Source organism: Chrysochloris asiatica, unplaced genomic scaffold (assembly GCF_000296735.1).
Source record: "Chrysochloris asiatica unplaced genomic scaffold, ChrAsi1.0 scaffold00211, whole genome shotgun sequence".
In the NCBI taxonomy this organism is placed as follows: domain Eukaryota; kingdom Metazoa; phylum Chordata; class Mammalia; order Afrosoricida; family Chrysochloridae; genus Chrysochloris; species Chrysochloris asiatica.
Genome location: NW_006408729.1, coordinates 1,672,705 through 1,697,659, shown reverse-complemented (window position 1 = coordinate 1,697,659; position 24,955 = coordinate 1,672,705). Strand labels below are relative to the sequence as shown.

The 24,955-nt window shown below is 37.5% G+C and overlaps 1 protein-coding gene across 4 annotated transcripts in view; it reads right to left on the bottom strand.

The window, feature by feature from the left end:
• Nucleotides 1-24,955, bottom strand: part of UBE2D3 (ubiquitin-conjugating enzyme E2D 3) — a 38,472-nt gene that overhangs the window by 1,737 nt on the left and 11,780 nt on the right. For 3 of the 4 annotated variants that reach the window (XM_006872715.1, XM_006872716.1, XM_006872717.1), the window contains exons 3-7: nucleotides 14,893-14,956; nucleotides 14,777-14,808; nucleotides 5,395-5,472; nucleotides 4,278-4,383; nucleotides 1,825-1,918 (exon numbers count right to left, since the gene is read on the bottom strand). In XM_006872715.1, coding sequence (XP_006872777.1) covers nucleotides 1,825-1,918; nucleotides 4,278-4,383; nucleotides 5,395-5,472; nucleotides 14,777-14,808; nucleotides 14,893-14,956 — 374 coding nt within the window. Of the gene's footprint in view, nucleotides 1-1,250; nucleotides 1,301-1,824; nucleotides 1,919-4,277; nucleotides 4,384-5,394; nucleotides 5,473-14,776; nucleotides 14,809-14,892; nucleotides 14,957-24,955 lie in introns of all 4 variants that reach the window. The other variant, XM_006872714.1, reaches the window with a different exon arrangement.

The window sequence follows — 24,955 nt, the reverse complement described above, 5'->3', positions numbered from 1 at the left end:
AAAACCAGACCTGTTTTCTCCCTTACCACTAAGTTAATGTTGTATTGGAAACTCTAAAATTAAGTAAAATACTCATTCTGACATTTAAACATTTAAAAAATTCTTCTGCATGTTAGGATGGCATACACATTCTATACTTTAATAAAACCAACACCCAACAATTACTTATTTAAAAAAAAAATCTAATTCTAGATTTTGAGAGAAATGTAGAAGTTACTTGACCTTGAGTATTTATAGAAGGCCTTCAAGACTTCCAGCACAAAACAGAATTAAGACATTTAGGAGAGTAAGTGTTATCAGAACGTATAAGAGGTGAGTGCTATGTATTCAGAAATACTATATTACTTTCAAAATGGGTGGTCATTAGAATTAATAAGGCCTTACTAGAGACTTGCTGAATGGGAATTGCTAGAAGTAGAAGCCAATCATCTTTGTTAGAAAGATCATCAACAGTTTATTCATATCAACAAGGTTGCTACAGAGGAAAATCACTGATAAAACAAATGCCATCAATTTCTCTGACTTATACCCATGCTACAAGCTACTTATCCCAATCATCCAAGTAAACAAATAAACAGAAATACAGTGATAACTTTGAGTTTTTATACCAAAGAACACAGAATATTCAAATTTACTTCTCTAGTTTGAACTAAAAAAACAAAACTGACTTATTTCCAAACCAAAAATTAAATGCAATTCAATTACTTTTCTAAATTTTAAGAAACATTCTTTCTATCCTATTAACAGTTATCTCACATTTAACATATCCTCTCAAAAAGCCAGTACTTAAAACAGACTTCATTTAGCAAACAAAGAGCCACAAAGTATAGCTAACACTAATGCATGCTTGTCAGTAATAAACATTTAGTTAAGATGCTTAGGATTAAGTTTTGCCCTCTTCCCATGACATTACTATTTACTGACAAAAATTTGGACTGAATTATCACACTCCATAAAATACTGAAATATAAAAAGATTTAAAATAAAAATGTAAATGTTAATTTTAAAAAGATACCTAAATTTTCATTTACTATTACTATAAAATTATTTTGCCATGCAAGAATACTTTCAAGCAATAATTACTCAGTATACTTTCAAGCTGAACAGAGAGATCAAGCAGTTAAATGCAGTTTTCAGAAAACCGCAATCTGTTGTTACCTTTTGTTAGTTATATAGTGCCTTAAAGCATGCAGCACTCAAGTGCTGGCAGTACCATGAATAAGCGCACCATAGAGTGCAGTTCCTCTTACCCTACAACATAGCGTATTTCTCTGTCCACTCTCTTGCTAACCTATTGTACCTAATTGAACAAGTATACTTAGCATTAATTATAACATACGCAGGTTTTAATAGTGATGTTGAACATAAAGACGCCAAATATTTGAGAAATTTAGATAATTTTTTCTAAAAATATAATTGAATCAAGAAAAATTTGCTTTCTTCCAAAACTTAATACTTTAAGAAACAGTGTTTAACATGCTTGCAAAATACATTAAAAATTTATGATTCTTTAAACGATCATAGTTCAATAGCTAGCTTTCTGGCACCCTTCAAGTATAATCTTATCAGAAATTGGCAAAAAGCCTTACTGACATCGACATAATTTTTTGTTATTTAGCACTGTCGAGTCAGTTCTGACTCCTAGCAACCCTGGTAAAGGGTTTCCGACAAGAAGCCAGTGAGTTTGAATCGTCGACCTTGCGGTTCTAGTCCAGTGCATTATTTCTGCAGCACCAGACCAGGACATAACTTACAGCAGACTATAAACGCAACCAGTTAAAAACCTCACTTTTTCTTACTCCCATAAAGATATTTCATACTTACTTATCTCTGTCTGTTTTATAGATCCGTGCAATCTCTGGCACTAGGGGGTCATCTGGGTTCGGATCACATAGCAGTGAACAAATGGATAAAAGGACTGCAAGAAAACAGATGCTTGTTATTCAACATAAGGCACTAGTATCACAAAGCATTTAGAAACACATAAACGTAAATCTTCAAGAGAAATATTAAGTTTATAACTTAATTTCCATGAAACAAACGTTTACAGAGATTTTGCATCACAAAAGAGAAGTTCCTATTAAACATTATCAAACTCAGGAGAAGTTCTAAGGTATCCACCAAATGATGATATATTAGTTAATTCCCTATTTTAAAAATAGGTAGTTTATTAAATGTTTTGTTCCTTGAATTTATAAAGCAATCCACAGTGGTATGAATCAATCTAATATGGAAATAGAAGCCATGTCCAAACAAATTCATTGCTGTCAAACTGATCTTGACTCATAACCACGCAATACAGGGCAGGGTAGAAAACTACCCCACAGTGTTTCCAAGGTTATATATTTTTATAAGAAGCTGACTGCCACATCTTTCACTACAGAGAAGCTATTGGGTTCTAACCACAGACCGTAGCAGCTGAGGGCTTATCACTACACCACCAGAGCGCTTTATTTATATAGCCCTAAGACTACTTACTTTCGGTATGGATTTCATCTCAATGTAAAGAAACCAAAATCCTCACCACTGGACCAATAAACAACACTATCTGGTAGAGTGGTGGTTATGAATCAGGCTGTGAACTGAAGGTCAGCAGTTCGAAACTACCAGTTGCTTTGTAGGAGAAAGATGAGGCTTTATGCTCCCATCAAGATTTACAGCCTCAGAAACCCTGTAAAGGTTGCTATGATTCGGAACCGACTCCACGGCGCGTAACAAGACTACTTACTAGTTAAGCGGAAAAATGTCAAAATGTCTCTATGTTCTGAGCCTTCAACTTTATTTCTTATCCTTATCTGTTTATCATACCAACACAGAAGATGCCAAGTATCAGGCATAGATCATGTTCAGTTCTAATGTTTATTATGTAATAGTAACCATGCAAAGTGTTAACAAAAAACAGCACTTTGGTTTTGGAGAACATCTTAAGAGACAAAATTACACCAATAATGAAAAAAAAAACAAAAAAAAAACAAACCCAAAACCCCCTACAATAATAGCTCTGACAGCAGAAAATATATAATTATTGCCCCCCCCCCAAGTGGTTCTAGTCAAAAGTTCAAAAAATGCTTTATAATCTAAGAGATTCAAATGCATTGTATGCTAAGTGCAAGGCTTGCAGTTCAAACCCACCAGACTATCCACATGAGAAAGACAAAGGTATCTGGTTCCTTAACGATGTATAGTCTCAGAAACACTGTAGAACAGTTCTACTCTGTCCTACAGGGTCAATGTAAGTTAGAACTGACTCAATGGCAGTGGATGGGGTGGAGTAAGGAATGCTAATACCAAAACCAGAAAATTATTAGAAGCAGATCTCCTATCACATTAAGGAGTTGTTTTGTGGGTAGGCAATTTTATTGTGTGGTGAAAGTAACATAAAAGACACTGTTACTGTTCTTAAAAGAGAAAGAGATGGAATGACATTATTTGGGATATTCACATCAACCTGTCATTGATGTCATATAATGGATCTCTACTATAATTTTTGTCATTAAGTGCTGGCAAGCCGATTCCGACCCATAGTGACCTTGTACAGGGTTTCTAAGGAGCAACTGGTGAGCATGAACCACTGACCTTGCAGTTCAAAGCGACTTTGCAGTCCAGCGCATTAATACACAGCGCCACAACACCAGGACTCTATAATTAGAAGACCAGAATTGATCTAGCGATCCATCCTAGTCTAACATTTAGAAATAATCTACAATATAACACCTAATGTTTTTAAACCCAAAACTAATAAACACAGAAAGCAAAACAGAAGGTTTCCCACAATGGAAACCTCAAGATTTAAAGACACTAGTAGTTAGTGGTTGCTAACCTCAAGGTCAGCAGTTCCACAAAAGAGGCTTTTTGCTTCTGAAAAGATTTACCGCCTCGGAAACCCTGTACAGGGTTCGCTATGAGTCGTAACCAACTCCACATACATAACCATCACCACTACCACCAGTCAGTAAGTAATAACATTCTAGTTAAAAGGCAACAAGTATGTGAATGAGATGTGCAAATGGCTTAGGACTGAAAACAAAGCAGAAAAAAAATTTTTAATTTCCCTATTTGTCATAAAGGTTAATTCAGGCAAAACAACCTCCCACTACATATACTAATTTGTATTTCAGAATCTTCCCACAAAATCTCCTTAATCAATACTGCTAAAGCATCAAATGATATAAATTATTTCTTTCCCACCTCTTAAACTGAAAAGTTGGCAGAAGAGATACAAGAGTCATATAAATAGATCCCCAAATGAAATTTTATTGACTTTAAAAGCATTTTACCTTTAGAAATAGTTAAAGCAGGAGACCACTGTGATCTTAGAATATCGAGACAAATGCTGCCATTACTGTTAATATTTGGATGATAAATTCTTGTTGTAAATGCAACCTAAAATAAACAAAAAAATTTTCAGGTATTTTTCTCAAATCAAAACAAGCATCCCAAAAAGATATTGACCAAGACTGAAAAAAAATCCAGAAAACCAAATAGCCAATATCTAATTTATACACACATAAGAAAACAATGAGCAAAAATTTTAAAAATGGATTTTAAATTCTGACCCAAATCCCATCAAGCTCTCTTTTCAACTCAAGTGAAAATATGACTTTGGAGAAAAAATGTTAGTATCAATGAAATGGCATAACTTTCACCTTACCACAAGGAGCACTGAAAAGCCATTTGGAAGATATTTAAACATGAGGGAGCTTCAAAAATATTTGTGGGGAAATTCCATTATGTTTCAATTCTATTTCCCACAAATTTTCTGAAGCCCCCTTATACATTCATTACAAAGTAAGGAACTTCTGAATGTAGCTAAAATTTATAGACCAGCTCAGTATATTACTTTTAAGTTATCATTCAGTTTCACATATAGAATGTGACTCTGTATTTCCAATGCACATAAACATAAATTTGAATACAGGCAGTCCCTAGGTTACTAATGTTTGATTTATGGTCAACTCCTACTTTAATGCAGTTTCCAACTGGTTCTGCCTACGACAAATGAAACAAAACACGAATAGACCTCTAGATTTTCAAAATTTATGTGACTTGTCACAGTAACTTTGAGTGAAGGTGAATATTTATAATGCTATGTACAGGACACTATGGTAAAGAATCCAAATCAGTATAAACACTATAAAGTTAAAAAAAAAAAGTACCTATATAGTACATTTGAGCCTTACAACTCTAATGGATAGGGTACATGTTATCCCCATTACAAAGTTCAAGTCCAGGTCCCACTCTTTTAGCTAAAGGTCGAGTCAGAATTATGCATCTATCTATCTATCTATCTATCTATCTATCTATCTATCTATCTATCTATCTATCTATCGTTTCAATGTCTAAAAATACTCTGAAATAAAATATTAAATATTAGACTGAAGGGGGAATACTTGCCTTAGGTGGTTTGAAGGGGTAGTCTGTAGGAAAATGAATTGTCAAAAAGAATACACCGCCTTGATATGGGCTGTCATTCTATAGGGGAGGAAAAAAAAAAACTTCACTCTTGATATTTTCATATTGCTAAATACTTTGTAATATTTCTATTTCTTTGCATTTCTCTAATAATGAATCAAGCTTACCTACTTATAATCAAAACTTACTTTACTTGGAGTACTGGTGTGGTGCTGTGGGATAAAGTACTGGATTGTAAAGTTGGTTTGAACCACACAGTTGGCGGTTTAAACTCACCAGCAGTTTCTTGGAAACCTGACGTTGTTAAGTGCCATCTGAGTCAGTTCTGACCCATAGCAACCCAGTATAGGGTTTCAGAGGAGCGGCTAGTGAGCCTGAACCACTGACCTTGCAGTTCAAACCAACTTTGTAGTCCAGCACATTAACCCACAGCGCCGTATCAGGAAACCCTATACAGGGTTGCTATGAGGCATAACAAACTCGAAGACACTTAATAACAACAACACATAAGGCTCCTGACTCCCAAAAAGGCAAAAAGTATCCTGGAAAGAAGAGCAGTTAGAGTGCTCCTTGGAAATGAGGGCATGAAGACTTACTCTCACATACTTTCAACATTCTATAAGGAGGGAGCAGCCCCTGGAGGACATCATCCTCTAACTAGAAGTTCAGTGAAGAGGAGGAAGACCCTCAAAAAAAGGATGGATAAATATAGTGGCTGCAACAGTGGGCACAAACATTTTGAGAATGGTGCAGGACTGAGTAGAATTTTGTTCTGTTATACATAAGGTCACTATGAGTCTGAATCAATTAGATAGCACCTGACAACAAAATGGCAATGACTTACTTACTACTGGCATGCCTGCCTTTACTCTGCCTCGCTATCTATCACTACCCAATTTATAACTCACTCTAAGGCTGAACTGGTCTAAGACATGAGATACTCTCTGGATTAACATCTACCAAAGTTTTCAAGACAGTTTAAATTCTTAAGCACCAAAACTTCCCCAAATGAAACCAGTTGTCAAGTTAATTCCAACTCATGAAGATCCCATAAGTTTTGTAGAATGACACAGCATGCATAACAAAATAACTCAATGGGATAAAAAAAAACAGACCAATCATTTTACTTCAGAGAAGTTTTTGTACACGATTCTGGTCAAGCTGCTACCGTTTACATTATTCAGAGATAGAGTGCTTTCTTCTATGACTTGTGATATACTGGGTGCAAGTTAGTGTGGTTCTCCAAATAATTTTTAAATCTCTTCCTGTCCATTCCATTTCAAATGGAGGGGAAAGTAAGCATGTAATTTATCAATAGCAATATGTAAACAAAGGCAATTTCTACCCATTGTATCACTCACACGGGGAACTTTCAACTGATGCATTTTACAGTTAAGGATTAAGCTGGCATCTAAGCTTGTAAATTTACTAATGTAGGAATGGGGACTAATCAGAAGACTCATATGAACACTGCCTATTTTTAAAACATTGTTCTTTTTAGGTGTTATCGAGTTGGTACAAACTCATAGTGACCCTATGCACAACAGAATGAAACACTGCGTTGTCCTCACAATTGTTGCCACCTTGGGCCAACCTCACAATTGTTGCCACGCTTGAGCCCACTGATGCTGCCATTTTGCCAATTCATCTTGCTGGGGGGTCTTCCTCTTTTTCTCTGACCTCTACACTTTACTAAACATGATATCCTTCTCCAGCAACTGGTCCTTCCTGACAATATGTCCTGGCCTCCCAGGAGCACTCTGGCTTTACTTCTTCCTTCTTCCAACACAGATGCTTGTTCTTTTGGCAGCCCATGGTACTTTAAACATTCTCTTCCAAACTCAAATGCATCAATTCTTCTACTGTCTTCCTTATTTACTCTCCAACTTTTGGATGCATATGAGATTAGTGAAAATACTATGGCTTGGGTCATTATACAGACCAAATTGGTTAAAACACTGTTATTTACTATCTGTAGGAGAAATCACTATACTGTAACTAAGTTAGATAAAAGCACTTTAAACAAAACTTTTAAAAAAGTGCAAGTATGTTCTTGAGATAACTGGAAATACTCAATCCGGACATACTTTAAAATTCTGAAACTAAATTATACAACCATAATTTGACTTAAGTGCTTTTGGAGTCAGTTTTGACTCCCAGGAACACTATATGGGGCTTTCAAGGAACAACTGATAGGTCTGAACCACTGGCCATGTGTTTAGCAGTCCAGTGCTTATCCTGCAGAGCCACACCAGGAAAATGTCTTTGTTGCTGTATGCCTTGAAGCCAATTCCAATTCATGGCAACCCTATATGGGTTTTCTGATAGTGGCTGCTGGGTTTGAATTTGTGGCTAACAGACCAGTGCTTATCCTACAGCACTGCATCAAGGCTACACAAATCTCACTTACTCTAAGTCAATTACCAACACTATTATTGTCTGCTGTAGCCTCTGTCTCATCTTCAAGGACTATCAACTAATATGACTATAATTCAAATTTATGCACTAATCATTAATGCCAAAGATGAAAAAAATTGAAGACTTTTACCACTATCTGCAGTCTGAAATTGAGCATACATGCAATCATAAATCACTGAAAATTACTTATGATTGGAATGCATAAGTTGGAAACTAAGGATGTATTGTTATTGTTGTTAAGTATCGTGGAGTCAGTTCTGACTCACAGAGACCCTGCTCAGGGTTTCCGAGACGGCAAAACATCTTTCTCCCACAAAACAGCTGGTAGTTTCGAACTGCCAAACGAGCTTAGCAGCCCAATTCCTAACCACTACAGTACCAGAGCTCCTTAAGGATGTATTGCTGTTGTTAGGTGCCATCGGAACAAAGAAGAACTAAACACTGCCTGATCCTGGGCCAACCTCACTAATTTTGCCACGCTTGAGTCCATCGATGCTGCCAACTGGCCAATCCATCTCCTTGGGGGGGTTCTTCCTCTTTTTCTCTGACCTTCCACCTCACTAAACATGATATCCTTCTCCAGCGAATGGTCCCTCCAGACAATATGTCCGAAGTATGAGAGATGAGGTTTGACCATCTTGGCCTCCCAGGAGCACTCTTGGCTGGGGTTCTTCCAAAATGGACCAGTTGATTATTTTGGCAGCCAGTTGGCACTTTCAATATTCTCCTCCAGCAGCACCATAACTCAAAAGTGTCAATTCTTCTACTGTCTTCCTTATTCACTGTCCAGTTTTTCCATGCATAAGAGGTTAACTGAAAATACCATGGCTTGGGTCAGGTGCACCTTAGTCCTCAAGTTGACATCTTTGCTCTTCAACACTTTGATCTTAATCAGTATGTTTTAAGTCCTCTTCACTTTCAGCAACCACGGTTGTATCATCTGCATACTGCAGGTTGTTAATGAGTCTTCTTCCAATCCTGATGCCACTTTTTCTTCATATATCACTGCTTCTTGGTCCAGACACAGATTTCTCATGAGCACAATTAAGACCCATCAGACACCAGCAATGATATCACTTGTTCCATGGCCTCTTCTGAATCTGGCTTTAACCTCTGGAAGTTCTCTGTTAATGTATGATTGTAGCCGTTTCTTTATTACCTTTCTGGAATGGGCACAAATACAAATCTCTTCCAATCAGTCGGCCAGACAATTGTCTCCCAAATTTCTTGACAGAGATGAGTGAGTGCCACCTGTGCTGCCTCACTTTCTTGAATTCCATCAATTCCTGTTGCCTTGTTCTTTGCCAATTCCTTCAATGCACCTTGGACATCCTCCTTCAGTATCATTGGCTCTTGATCATTTGCTATCTCTTGAAATGGCTGAGTATTAACCATTTCCTTTTGGTACAGTGACTGTGCATTCCTTCTATCTTCTCTTGATGCTTTCTGCATCATTCAATAATTTGCCCAGAGAATCTTTCAATGAGTCGAGGTTTCAATTTTTTCTTCAGTTCCCCCAGCTTGAAAAATGCTGAGCATTTTCTTCCTTTTTTAGTTTTCTGATTCCAGATGTTTGCACATTTTGTTGTACTATTTGGCTGTATCTTCTCGAGCTGATCTTTGAAAATTTCTGTTCAGCTATTGGACCTCTTCATTTCCTCTATTTGCTTTAGCTTCTCTACGCTGGAGAGCAAGTTTCATTGTCTCTTTTGACATCCATTTTGACCTTTTCCTTCTTTCTTGTCTTCTCAATGATTTTTTGCTTTCTTCATGTATGATGTTCTTGATGTCATCATCCCACAACTCTTCTGGTCTTCGGTCTTTAGTGTTTAATTTATCAAATCTGTTCTTCAGATGATCTCTAAATTCAGGTGGGATATAGTCAAGGTCATATTTTGGCTCTCGTGGACTTGTTTTCATTTTCTTCAGCTTCAGTTTGGATTTGCATATGAGTAATTGATGGTCTGTTCCACAGTCTGCCCCTGGCCTTGTTTTGACTGATGATATGAAGCTTTTCCATCATCTTTTTCCACAGATGTAGTCAATTTGATTTCTATGTATCCCAACTGGTGAGGCCCATGTGTACAGTCGCCTCTTATGCTGTCTAAAGAAGGTATTTTAAATGAACAAACCATTGGTTTTACAAAATTGTATCAGGCATTCACCAGCATTCATTTTGATCACCAAGGCCATATTTTCCAACTACTGGTCCTTCCTGTTTGCTCCCAACCTTTGCATACCAAATCAATACATACTGATCGCATGTTTGATCCATTTCAGATTGAAGAAGTCAGTAGAATTCTTCTATTTCATCCTCACTGGCTTTAGTGGTCGGTGCGTAAATTTGAGTAATAGTGGCATTAACTGGACTACCCTGTAGGCACATGGATATTATCCTATCACAGACAGCGTTGTACACCTCATGAGCTATCGGGATATGTTCTTTTTGACAATGAATGCAACACCATTCCTCTTCAATTTGTCATTGCCGGCATAGTAAACCATGTGGTTGCCAGATTCAAAATGGCCAATATACCAGTCTGTTTCAGCTCACTAATGCCTAAGATATAGATGTTTATGCATTCCATTTCATTTTTGACAACTTCCAATTTCCCAAGATTGATACTTCGTACCTTCCACATACCAATTTTCAATGGATGTTTACAGCTGTTTCTCTTCATTTTGAGTTGTACCCCAACAGCAAATGAATGTCCTGCAGGCTTTTCTCCCACAGGCTTTACTTCATTAGTGTTATCACGGTCAACTCTACTTTGAGGAAGCAGCTCTTCTCCAGTCGCATTTTGAGTGCCTTCCAACCTGAGGGGCTCATTGTCAGGCATCATATCTCTGCTATTCCTAAGGTTTCAGTGACTAAATATTTGGTATTAGTTCGTCACTTTCCTCCTACTCTGTCTTCGTCTGGAAGCTCATCTGAAACCTGTTGACCACAGGTGACCCTGCTGGTACTTAAAATACCAGTGACATAACTTTCAGAATCACAGCAACTCACAAGCCACCACAATACGACAAACTGACAGATGAGTGATGGCCATTTGGTTTTAAGTGGAAACTGTCACTTTAAATTTCAAGGAGATCTGTGCACATGTGTAGTAGAACCCTCCAGGGGTGGGGTGTCTATTCGCTCAGGCATCCCCTAGTAGCTGGAAAATACAGTCTTGGTGATAGAAATGACATTGGGGGAAATCACATGATAAAATTTTGCAGGACCAATGGACTGATTCACTGGAAATACTGTTTTATTGACAACATAAATTGCAGCTATATATGTGAACCTCAACAGATGGAACTTGTAGGAATCAAATCAACTACATCTGTGGAAGGACACCACATATAATACCAAATATCATCAGTCTGAAGAAGGCAAAAAGGGCCAAGAGTGGTATAGACCATCATTTGCTCATGTGTGAGTTCAGGCTGAAGTTGAAGAAAATTAAAATAAGTTAGTGAGCTCCATGAGTACACTCCACCTGAATCTAGAGGCCATCTCAAAAACATATCTGACTGAAGAGTAGACCAGTTATGGAATGATACCATTGATATTATACACGTAGATATCAAAAGGTAGTTAAAAAGACAGGAGAGAAAAGCCCATTATGGATCTCAGAAAAGTCTCTAAAACTTATTCTTACACAGAGCAGTATAAAGCAAATGGAAGAAATGATGTAAAAGAGTTAAACAGATGATTTCAAATAGTCTGAGAAGACAAAGTATGATAATGAAACGTGCCAAGGCCAGTAAGAAATTAAGAATGGAAGAAACCGTCAGCATTTCTATAGCAAAAAGAACTGGGGCAGAGGGGAGAGGGGTCTAAGTTGAACTAATGACTGATTCTATGAGCAAAACAATGAAAACAATAGCACCATAAGAAGACAGAAGGAATATAACTACTGAACAACAAGCAAATGTTGATGTCCAACCATTTCAGGTGGTAGTATATGATTAAGATTTGATTTTAAAAGACGAAGTACAAGCCATACTGAAGTCATTGGCGAAAAACAGAGTTCCAGGAATTGATCGAATACCAACTGAAATGTTTTAACAAATGAATGCAAAGCTGGTAGAGAAATTTGGAAGGCAGGTACCTAGCCAACTGACTAATAGATTCATATTTGTGTCCATCCCCCCAAAGGTGATCCAATAGAATGTAGAAACTATTGATCAACATCATTAATGTCACAGGCAAGTAAATGTTGCTGAAAACTCAAAAACAGTTACAATACATAACAGGGAGCTACCAAAAACTTAAGCTGTATTTAAAAGATGAATCTTGGTTGAAAACAGAACATAATATGCTTATATCTGCATTTTACTGAATATACAAAGGACATATCATCACTCACTATTCTCTCAGGTTTCTGGGAAGTTGCTACCCAGTTGTAGTACATGCTCCTGCCTGGGGGTGGGTGTAGGTGTTGAGGGGAACATTCATTTCCCAGGGATCATGAAAGGGTTAAGTGTTCTGGAATTCTTCTTCTTGCCATTGTTATTTAAAATTAGTCATGATGCCACACAATTGAATGCCTTTGCATATTCAGTAAAATGCAGATATAAGCATCTTATGTTCTGTTATCAGCCAAGATTAATCTTTTAAATCCAGCTTAAGTTTCTGGTAGCTCCCTGTCATGTATTGTAACTGTTTTGAGTTTTCAGCAACGTTTACCTGACTGTGACATTAATGAATTTCTACATGAATCTGAAAAAATGGGTCTCACACCCTACTAATCCACTAGGACATAATTATATCAAAATGCGTATTACCTTAACCTTGTCCCCAACCCCTATTTTTGCATGCTGTCAGTTACTAAAAACACAGTTGTTGTTAAGTGCACCAAGCTGCTACCAAACTTGATAGTGACCCATAGTGTTTCCAAGGTTGCAAATTTCTGTTGAAGGAGAAAGCCTCATCTTTCCTCCTGTGGAGTGTCTGGTGGTCTTTAATAGTCAGCCCTGTGCCTCACAGTCATTAGTGCTTATCCTACAGAACCACCATTCGCCCAAAACACATGGTATCAACTAAAAGTCAAAGCAGAAAATAATTGTGTCATGCCAGATTTACTGTGTTCATGAGGAACCTATACACAGACCAAGAGGTATGTAGTCTTTGGAAAAGGGTAAGTGGATATTTTATGGTTTAAAATCAGATAAGGTGTGTCAGGGTTGTATCCCTTCACTGTACTTATTCAATCTGTGGTGGTGGTTATATGCCGTGGAGTTGGTTCCAACTCATAGTGACTCTCTATATGGTTTCCAAGGTTGTAAATTTTCACTGGAGCAGAAAGCCTCGTTTTCTTCCCATGGGGCAGCTGGTAGAGTTGAACTGCTAACCTTTTTGGTTAGCAGCTCAGGTCATAATTCACTATGGTAACACTGAGTAAATAATCTGAGGAGCCAGACTTTATGAAGAGTGTGGCATCAGGATTAGAGGAAGACTCATTAACAACCTGCACTATGCCAATGCCAATCTTGCTTGCTCAAAGAAAAAAGGACTTAAAGCACTTCCTGATGAAGACCAAAGACTATATAGCCTTCAGTATGGATTACACCTCAACATAAAGAACAAAAACCTTCACGATCAGACCAAAAAGCAACATGAACAAAATACTGAAGCATTTAATTTTACTTACATAATCAATGCCCACAAAAGCAGCAGTCAAGAAACTAAAATGACATTTTGCAATGGGGAAATCTGCAAAACACCTCTTTTTGGTGTTCAAAAGCAAATATGTCACTTTTAGGACTAAGATCTGCCTGCCTTGGTATTTTTTCAATCACTTCACATGCATGTGACACCTGGATAATGAATAAGTAAGATCAAAAAAATCTAAGCCTTAGAATTATGGTATTGGTTAAGAATACTGTCTCTACCACAGACTGCCAGAACAATAAAACTGCCTTGAAAGAACTGCAGCCAAACGCCCCTTAGAAAAGACACTGGTGAAACTCAGTCTATACGTACTTTGGACATGTTAACCAGGAGGGACCAGGTTCCTGAAGGGTAGAGGGTCAGTGAAAGAGTAAGACCTTCCATGAGATACTGACAGAGTGGCTGCAATAATGCTAAAACATAGCATAGATTGTGAAGATAGCACATGATTTAACCTAAAATTTTTCTATCCTGTCACTTCATCAACACATCACTTACTTCTTACAAACTTGTGTTAAATAAATGTTTGTCTCATCCATTACTTTATAAGTTCCCTAAATATTGGGAGAGATGGGTCATGTCTATTATTTATTATATTCACTTAACACTTGGAACACAGCAGATGCTCACAGTTGATGAAAGAAAAAAAGATTAAGTGATCTCAAATGGAACTACTCAAAACAAAATACCAACTGACTGACCCATTCTACTGGTTAACTGCCCTAGGGAATATCTTCCTTTAGAATTACTCTAGTTATTGTTTATTATCTTACCTCATACATACTGTTTATCTAGCGATAAAAACAGCTAAATGCAAAGAAAGCAGAAAATTTTCAGTAAGATACACATCTATGTAATTTAGAACAGAAATCCGAAAGTGCCTTCTCAAGTCAAAGGAAATGTTAAGCATTTTGTAAGATACACAGTCCTACTCTCTGGGTGTTCTACTGTGCTGATTGTCTTGAATGGTATTAATATTGAACATTTAATTATCTAGCTTATAGCTTCTTATCAACAAAAAAAAAAAACAATTTTGCTATGTTCAAATTATCACTTTCTATCTAAAATACTCAAATTGTCTACGAAATTCAAGTGATATACCAAGTGAATAAGTCACTACGCTAGTACATTTCCTTCAGAAAAGCAGTTACTACCATGGCATATTTAAAACAGAATAATTACTGTGTAATTAAGTATACTAAAGTTCAAGTTAAAAATTACAACCAGATCAATGATGAATTTATTAAGGAAAAACAAAACTTTAAAATTCTTAATACTTACAGGTCCCATAATTGTGGCTTGCCAATGAAACACTAGAAAAAGAAAAACTCTTGTTATTTAAAAAATCCATAAGCTGTTTTCAAATTAGCTAAAGAATCAACTTGAAAATTACTTACTATCATCCCCAACTGGACCTGCAGAACATTGTGCTGGAGGGTCACGGGCCAAATCACTAAGTTCCTACACCAAGACAGAAAATGATGGGTCATATAACCTTAATAAAAAACACAATCAAAGTGCATCACAAATGCTTCCAGTAACCTTTACCCTGTTCTTTAAGAGACAAGCAAATCGTATTCACAGCAACAAAATAAGGGGGCTTTTGAAAAGTTCATGATTTTCCAAGAAATGTTTTAGGACACCCCCGCCCCCTGCATATATTTCCACTGTCGTTAAGTGCTGTAAAGTTGGTTCCGGCCCATAGCAACCGTGTATAGGGTTTCCAAGGAGCTTGAACCATCAACCTTGTGGTTCAGATATAAATTACGAGTAACAGCACAGTGCCTAAAACATGGCTGGCATAGCTGTTTAATGACATGCTTGGATAATTATCTTGGTTAGGGTTCATAAAAGTGCATCTAGAAAAAAAACTCACAAAGAGCTAAGGAACCTTTTTATTCGTATAATCTCTTTACTCCTTTCAACTTAATCTTGTCTTTTATGCAACAGCCATTTAAAAATTATTCTTAAAATTCCAATTCTGAAAGAGGCAGTTTCCACAATTCCATCTGAACTAATATTTCTAACAAATACCAACCACTTCATGACTTGTAATAGCAAGAAAACAATGTAGGTTTTTAACAGGCTTTAAAAAAAATCTTATGACATAGTTCCATCTTAACAATATAACCAATAATCATGAAAAACTAAAAATGAGATAGCATCCCAATTTAATACAAATGTTATATTCATCATTTTCAAATTTATCTCACATTCAGTCTAGAACACAAATCATCAAGAGTTAAAACTAATTTTTTAAATTACAACTGAACTTGGGAATTTTTTTCTCTCTTTTTGTCTAAATGTGTAGACAATGAACAGAGATGTTTGGGACTCAATTTGAGTAACAAAACAGAACAAAAAGTTATAATGAACTTTTGTGCAAAAATTAATGGTGCTGGTGCTAATGTGAGACTGCAAAGTCATTTGAACTGCAAAGTCGGTGGTTCAAAGCTCACCAGCTGGCTCTTTGGAAACCCTACACAGGGTCACTATGTGTCGGAATCGACTCGATGGCACAACAACATGTGTAACTAAACATGTGTTTAACATACAATTGTTAAGTGCCATAGAGTTGGTTCAGATTAGGCGCGACCTTATGTAGGGTTTCTGAGGAGCTACTAGTGGGTTTGAACTACCAACATTGCAGTTAGAAGCTCAATGTTTATCTCACAGCACTGTATCCTGGACCCTATTTAATAATTTATTTCCTATAACTGCAGGAATTGGATTAAGTGGAAATAAATCTCTAAACCAGTTACAATCATTTTCTCTTAACTCTGATCTTTGCTTTCCAGTGCAAACTCATCAATCTAAAATCCAGTATAAATCCCCAAGAAAAGTGTAGAACAGAGAAATTAATATCTCAATTTAAATTCCAGAATAATCACTGTGTGGTAGGAAATGGTACCATTCACTAACACAGGAAATAAGCAAGCTATGACTACTACAGGAGAAAAACAAAACTACATTCAACACACACATTCACACACACTTTAATTTCTAAGGTCCTTGAAAAGCCAGGTGTTCTTCAGTTGCTTTTTTTTCCCACTACTCAGTAAACAGCCTTATTGTTTGCTAAGTACTGTCAAGTTCGTTCCGGCTCATAGCGACCTTGTATTGGGTTTCCCAGTAGTGGCTGGTGGGTTTCAACTAGCAACCTTGCGGTCAGCAGTCCAGAAGCTTATCTTACAGCATCACACTATGCCAACACTGAAAAAAATGTAACTTCATGGAATTGAGCAAGAGGGAAGGAAAGGGCAATAATAACTTTCACAAGACCAAATGATGGGACAGTTTTTATTATCACTATTAATTATATTCTATGAATCCAATTCCAACAAATTTAAAGGTCCTTGTGCACTGGACTGCAAAATCAGTTTGAACCACATGGTTGCTATGAGTCGGAACCGACATGCTGGCATTAAACAACATTATCCTTGTTGCCAAGTATTGTCCCAGTTTTCACCTAACTGTCCTGATATATGCCACTGGGCAAAACCCTTACTGGGGATTTTCTTTTAAAAAAAAAGAAAGGTAGGTAGTATTAGACCAGTTGCCACTGATTTGATATGAATTTGGTGGTACCCCATATGTGTCAAATTAGAACTGTGATCCACAGTGCATACACAATTCACAAGCTCTTTCTTCTGAGGTAGTCTTGACTGGTTAGTAATGAAGTATCCAGGAACTCCAATGCTGGTACTGTTGTTAGGTATCACTGCGTGCGTTCCAACTCAAAGTAACCCTTTATAGTCCTGCACCATCCACACAATTATTCCTACATTTAAGCCCATTGTTTTAGCACCACTGTCAATCTATTTCTTTGAAGGTCTTTCTCTTTTTTCATTGATTCTCCACTTTACCAAGCATATTGTCTTTCTCCAGGGACTAGTCCCTCCTGATATGTTCAAAGTATGTGACATGAAGTCTCACCATCATGCTTATAAGGAACATTCTGACTGTACTTTTCCCAAGATAGCCAGAATGGAACAGATTCATTAAACTTTCATTAGACCACATCTTACCTTGACTTACACACACTAGTGTTTAAATTGCATACGTAGTGAATAGTTAACTATGATTAAATCCAATAAAGACGAGCAAAAATCTGTCTCTTTTCTGACAAAAGGTAAACACCATCTCCCTTCTCTTTTGGACAGCATACAGAATTCACGGATATGACAAAGCATGTTCAGAAATAAAGGCTTTATTATCAATCAACTTGCCCAATCTTGGGCGATAAAAGAAATCCACACTACGGTTTCTGCAGAATGCTTACAGAATACTAACCAGGGTTGGGGGTAGTGGTCCCTACCATTGTCTGCAAATTGTACAATAAGCCACATGACCGACAACTGGCAGGTAAACAGGAAATTATGTGTGTGAGAATCCTGGTATGGCACTGTGGGTTAATGATCTGGACTGCAAAGTCGGTGATTCAAGCTCACCAGTTGCTCCTCAGAAACCCTATAGAGGGTTCACTATGGGTTGGAGCCAACTTGATCACACTGAACAGCATACCTAGCTAAGGAGTCAATACTCTGGCATGATGCAAATCAACTTCCCAATACTCGGTAACACTCCAGTTGACCGTGGTTCTATTTTAATCTCAGTTCTTTCAAATTTCAAGTTCTTTACATGACTCTGAAAAAATTAAGTAATGGCTGTTGTTATGTCAACTCCATTAAGCAGAACATTAGACTAACTGAATCAAACCAGTTGTTTTGGATGCTTCATAGGTAATTCCAGTAATGTTTTCTTTTCATTCACTGTGGGGAATAAAACTTTTCTAATGCCCATTTGTTGAAGGTAAAATTCATTTTTGCAGTTGTAATAGTATAAATTGTGATGGAACACGTTGCTGCAAAAATAATATTCTTTGTAAAGAAATCTGAGCAGATAGTCTTGTACTGACTGTAACAATTCACAATTTATTATGTACTTTGAACTGTATTAAATTCACATGTTGAATAATAAGTCATCTAAGTTGACTATAGTTAAAGTTCAGAAATGTCTTTATGGATCTTGTAGCGAGAAGGGATGCATTATTTTATTTTGTTCAAAATCACTGCAGTTTTTAAGAAACATATAGAGCAAAGCTGAACCCTACTTTTGTTGTTGCTTAGGGCTGCTGAGTATGTAATGACTCATAGCAACCCTATACAAGGTTTCTGAGAGAAGTGTGTTTGAACAGTCAATTTCTGGTTAATCCTAGGTATGCTGTTCAGTGCCACAATAGGACTCCTTTGAAACTTTTAGTAAATAATAATCACTGATAATAGGAAGATGCTGAAAAAATTATCAGAATAAAACTGAAGAATTGAAAAAACGATGCAGGCTCCAACAAGATCAGAAGTCTAAAAATGCACTTCAAACATTTCATTCAACTTGTAGGAAAGTTTTTGATAGCGCTTCCAGTTCTAACTGTTGTTAAGTGCCATTAAGTTGGTTCCAACTCATAGCGACTCTAATATGATTTCTGAGGAGTGGCTGGTGGATTTGAATCGCCGACCTTGTGGTTCAAAGCAACCTTGTGATTCAGTGCTTATCCTACAGTGCCACAAATGGATAAGCTTACATTCTGTAACAGAATAGGATGAAATGCGACAGATTACACATCGAAGGCTTTAAATTTGGTAAAACATCAAGAAGAATTAGACTATGTTGTGTCTTATGAAGTGTATGTTGAAGAAAAGCAACCCAAATAAATGGAAGCAAGACTGTGCCCAGGAAGATGCCTGGGTTGAAACTATCCTCTACTTAACATAATTAGTTTGAAGTTTGAGTGACCTCAAGCTCCTAAAACAGTATTTTCTCAATTAAAAAGTTAAGAGTCAACAGAAGGTGTTAATTTCAGCCAAAAAAAGGTACTTGGATTAAGATTACAATTTTATGGGGGAAAACCCCCCTCAAACCAAAACCAAACCATCCAAAAAACTGCAAATGAGACTACTAGTGGTTTCTAAGTGCCATCTGAGTTAGTACGGACTCAGCAAGTGCAGAAAGTCTCATCTTTCACCTGTGGAGAAGCAGTAGGCTTGAACTACCTACCAGTGCTTATCCTATGGAATCACTGCACTCCCCATACACATATTAGGAATACTTTACACTGCCTTTTAAAAATGTATACAAATCTGAATAGAGGTATTTGATATTCTCCCCAGAAAACTAAATTTGTTAATCAATAAATGTTGCTTTAAAGTGCCGTCGAGTCAGTTCCGACCCATAGTGATCCTGTATAGGGTTTCCAAGGAGCAGCTGGTGAGCTTGAACCGCCAACCTTGCAGTTCAAACGACTTTGCAGTCTGGCACCACACCAGGACTCCATAAATACATACTTCAAAATATTTTTTACCACATGGCACAATGAAGAAAGAATAAAAATAATGCCAAGATTTCTGATCTGACCAAACATAGTAAGGTTTCAGAGGATGTGGAGTCCTTGTCTGGTGCTATGGGTTAATGTGCTGGACTACTACAAGATTGGTTTGAATCACAAAGTGGGTCGTTCAGCTCACAAGCTGCTCCTACAATACACGGTCACTAAGAGTCAGAACTGATTCGATGGTACCTAAAAAACAACCAAAATACCATATAGGCAAGCAAAACACAACAGCCCCAACCCACTGCTGTCAAGTTGAATCTGTTTCCTGGCAATCCCATGCATTCTAGAGTAATGTTTTTGCACCGTACCGGTTTTTTGGTAATCTTTATGGAAGTAGATTACTAGAGCTTTCTTCCATGGCACTGCCAGTTTGGTTTGAACTACCAGGTTTCGGTTAGCAGCCAAATGCAAACTGCTGTCATCAGAGACTGCATGTAGAGTCAATTAACAAATACTTCAACTATACTGTCAAAAATTCATCCCAAAGAATGGCCAATTGTTAAAAGAATTTCAAGCTAGATTCACTTCACTGGAGAAACAAAACAGTGTTAGATAGATACAGCAATCTACTTAGATGACAATCTACTTTAACACCAACTGTGGTGCTTCAGGTTAATGTGCTGGACTGCAAGGTAGGTTTGAACAGCAAAGCTCATCAGCCACTCCTCAGAAACTCTATACAGGGTCGCTGAGTTGGAAATGACTCCATGTTAAGTTGGAACTTAACAACAAGGTATATACCACAAGTCCTTTAAGAATGAAGCACAATGTAACCGTTATGAATAGAGAATCCACTCATGTTCCAAACCTGTCTTCTGTCTGTTGTTTTTGTTAAATGCCCTTGGAATCAGTTCCAGCTCATAGTGACCCTGTATAGGGTTTCTAAGGAGCAGCTGGTGGGTTTGAACCATGGACCTTGCATCCAGCACGTTATCCTTGCAGTGTAACAAAACTGATACTGCTTAATTTAATTCCTTGACTTTGAGGAACACAAGCATCCAAGAGGACCACTTCTAGACCACCCATCTTGCAGGCAATATTCCTGGGGATAGGTTACCAATCAATTAATTCACTTATTAATTGTATTACCATTCTTTTAATAACAGACTATTAATAAAAGCTCCATAATTAAAAGGAATGTTTGTTGATGACTAAAGAAACCATGTGGTTGAGTTTAGATTACCAATACTTGACTATATTTGAACTTCAGAAACTTCAATTTCAAGTGATTTTACTCTTAAAACGTTTGGTAAGTAAATGAATTAAAGTAACACTAGAACTAAGTCTAGTGACGTAAGTTAAGGTCAGCTGTTTGAAACTACCAGTCGTTCCGTGGAAGATGAGGCTTTCTGTGAGTTGGAATGCCTGGGTGGCACACAACCACCACCAACAACTATAGGGTAAGCACTGGACTGCTAACCACAAGGTTGGCAGTTCAAGCCCACCAAGCACTACTTGGAAACCCTAAACAGGGTCACTATTTGTCAGGACCAATTTGATTACAATCACAGATTCTTGTTCCTCAATCTCAGTGACTGACTCAAGGGGTTAGAAAATAGCATAAGTTTCTGCCCGTCCCCGCCACCCAAATAGACCATATCAGTTCTTCCCATCTATAGCTGGAAAGTATGCTCTTCCTTTTCTATTAGAAGCTGTAAGGATTTGGCCCACAGTGGCTTGCAGGCATATACCCTGAAATTACATGGTGAAGGCAAAGGAAAAAAAGAGATCATACAGAGTAGGAGCAATAACAAAGAGCTAATCTGGTATTTGAGCAATTTCTGTCCGTGGTTACAGTTCTGCTTCCTATAGCTCTTCTTTGTTAACCACCCCAGTTTCTGTCTAATAAATTCCCTTAGCTATGTTAAGAAGGAAAAATAGAGTAGAAAATGACCTATTCTAAGCAAAGTGCCAGATAGGACCCTCCACCAATAATGCATAACATTAACCTAAATAATCCTCCTGAAAGACATGCAAGAAATCTAAATGCAGCAAATAATCTCAAAACTAAGGGATAATACAGAAAAATGTGTCCTTTCCAGTAAATCGTTAACTTTCAATCTAGTCATAGAAGCTAGATGTTCTTAAGTTCATTCCTACAACAAAAATACTAGCTATATTCATTTATTCATTCATATGAATATGTCTGGTGTCAAACATGGTAGGTCCAAAATGCTAAAATAAAACCTGCAGATTTTCTCTAATACAAAGTAGGCACAAGGTAAAAACAAAAAATTACATTTCAAAGATAAATGAACTGGATCTTGATGGAAGAATAAGTAGACATTCACTCTGGGGAAAAAGGAGGAGAAAGAAAGGTATTTTTTAGTAGAGAAATTTGTTCAAATTTAGGGCTTTGAAAGAACAGTTTGTAAAAATTGGCTTTGAAGCCAACAGTTTGGCATACCAGAGACACAGTCAATGTGGGTGGATAGACAGGTATCTTAGAGCCTTGAATGTTAAACCAAAACCCAGTGACTACCCCAAAGGCAATAAGGAAGCCAAAGATAGTTTTAAAGCAGGAATAAGATAAACTAATTGAGTCTTTGAATATACTGCCAGCAATACACCAGAAGTGTTTCTTAATGTTTTATTTTTCTCAAACTATTAAGTCATATTCTATAAGCACTCATGTACCTGGATGCCCAGCTTGATCAAAAGCAAGGTTGATGCAGCAAAACTGGAACAAAGACAAATTTGTAAAATACCAAGTGTACAAAACTGTAACTGGAACGGGAAAAATTATTGATGAAGTGTTTCTTTTCAGGTGCCTGATGTGGGAGGTTGGATTATTGCCAAGCCTGAAGAGCAACACACATTCAAAGCAATCCTGTCACCACTATTTCCAATGATGTCAATCAAGAGATTTGGTTGCTGGGCAATGCACATCCATTCCTTGTTATTTAGGGAGGAGACTTAAGTTTCTAGCAGCATATAACCATAATTTTTCCCATTCGAGTGAGATTTCAACACATCTATACATTTTACAAATTTGGGTTCATTCTAGTCTCAGTTTATTAGCCAAGTCCATGACTATACTGGGAGGAACCGATTTGTAGCTCTGTTCAAACCATCCAGTGGCTTCGCAGAAAAAAGACAGCAATTGCTCCTATACAGATTGTTGTTGTTGTTAAATGCTGTCAAGTCAGTCCGACTTAAGAGACCTTGTATAGGGTTTTCCAAGGAGTGGCTGGTGAACTTGAACTGCCGACCTTGAGGTTCAAACTGATCTTGTAAGTTGAGTGCATTAACTCACAGCGCTGTACCAGAACTCCAACTGTTGTTAAATGCTATGGAGTCGGTATTGACTCATAGAGACCCTGTATAGAGTTTTCATGGAATAGCTGGTAGTTTGAACTGCTTAACCATGTGGTTCAAAGTCAAGTGCTGATCCTAGAGCACAACACGAGGATTAAAGCCTATAAAATCCTATGGGCCAATTCTACTCTGACTACATGGGTTGCTGAGTGGAAATCAACAGGAAAGCAAACAGCAATTTTGTATGAGAATATACTTATAAAGGACGTAGGCCTTGAAATTTTTTTTTTTTGGAATTTTTAATAGCATAAACCTATACACATAATTCAGAACACTAGCTCTAAGCCTTATTTGTGAAGGCATTCCTAAGGATATGATGAACTATTAACCCTCTACCTTCTGAACAGAGTCCTAGTGTGGCACTCTAGGATAAGCACTAAGGTAGTTCAAACCCATCAGCAGCTCCTTGAAAACCCTATACAGGGGGTGCTGTTTATCAGAACCCAGTTGATGACACTCAACAACAACCTTCAGAATAGACATGTCCACACACAACATTTTCATATTTTATGAGGTATTGTTGTTAGGTGCCACGGAGTCGGTACTGACTCATACCAACTCTATGCACAACAGAACAAAACACCGCCCAATCCTGCGCCAACCTCACAATTGTTGCCATGCATGAGTCCACTGATTCTGTCACTTTGCCAATCCATCTCGCTGGGGGTCTTCCTCTTTTTCTCTGACCTTCCACCTTACCAAACATGATATCCTTCTCCAGAGACTAGTCCCTCCTGACAATATGTCCAAAGTATGAGACACGAAGTTTGGCCATCCTGGCCTCCAAGGAGCACTCTGGCTGTACTTCTTCCAACACAGACTTATCTGTTGGTTCTTGGCACTTTCAATATTCTCCTCCACAATCATAAATCAAATGCATCAATTCTTCTGCGGTCTTCCTTATTTACTGTCCAGCTTTCGTATGTATATTAGGTGATGAAAAATACCATGACTTGGGTCAGGCGTACCTTAGTCCTTAAAGCTGACATCTTTGCTTTTCAACACTTGAAAAAGGTCCTGTGCGGCACATCTGCCTAATGCAATACATCGTTTGATTTCTTGATTGCTGCCTCCACAAGTACTGCAGATACCCTATATTTTAAGAATGCCAACTAAAGAGAGCAGATATATAGCCAATATAGCCCAGATTACAAAATAATAGAAATTCAGGTGAGAACATGAAACTAAATCACTGAAGGGAAAAAAAATTACAAGAGGCAATCTTGAAACACTTTATATTTTATCCTTATAGAAATAGGCCTTTACTCATTTTACCTTACAGCCCCCCTTACTAGGGTAAGGTGGAGTCCTGGTGTGGTGCGCTGTGGGCTAATGTGCTGGACTGTAAGGTTGGTTTGAACAGCAAGGTCAGTGGTTCAAGCTCACCAGCCGCTCCTTAGAAACCCTATACAGGGTTGCTAGGAGTCAGAACCAACTCGACGACACTTAACAACAACAACTAGGGTAAGGTAAGATTATGAGCACCAATTAAGATGAGGTGAACTTCAGGATGAGCAGAAAAGCAAAGTGTTATTATCTACTGTTGTTCTTTTCAGTCGCTTCCAATTCATAGCAACCCCTGTTTAGGTTTTCTAAGGAGAGGCTGGTCTGACCATGCAGTTCAAATCTACCTTATGTTGGAGGGCTTATCCTATGGTGCCATACCAGTAGAATAGATCTAGGGATAAGTTTCAAGAAATGCTCCTTTCTCAATAGGGTGTCCTTACATCAAAAGTCCACTTAGATTAAATCTG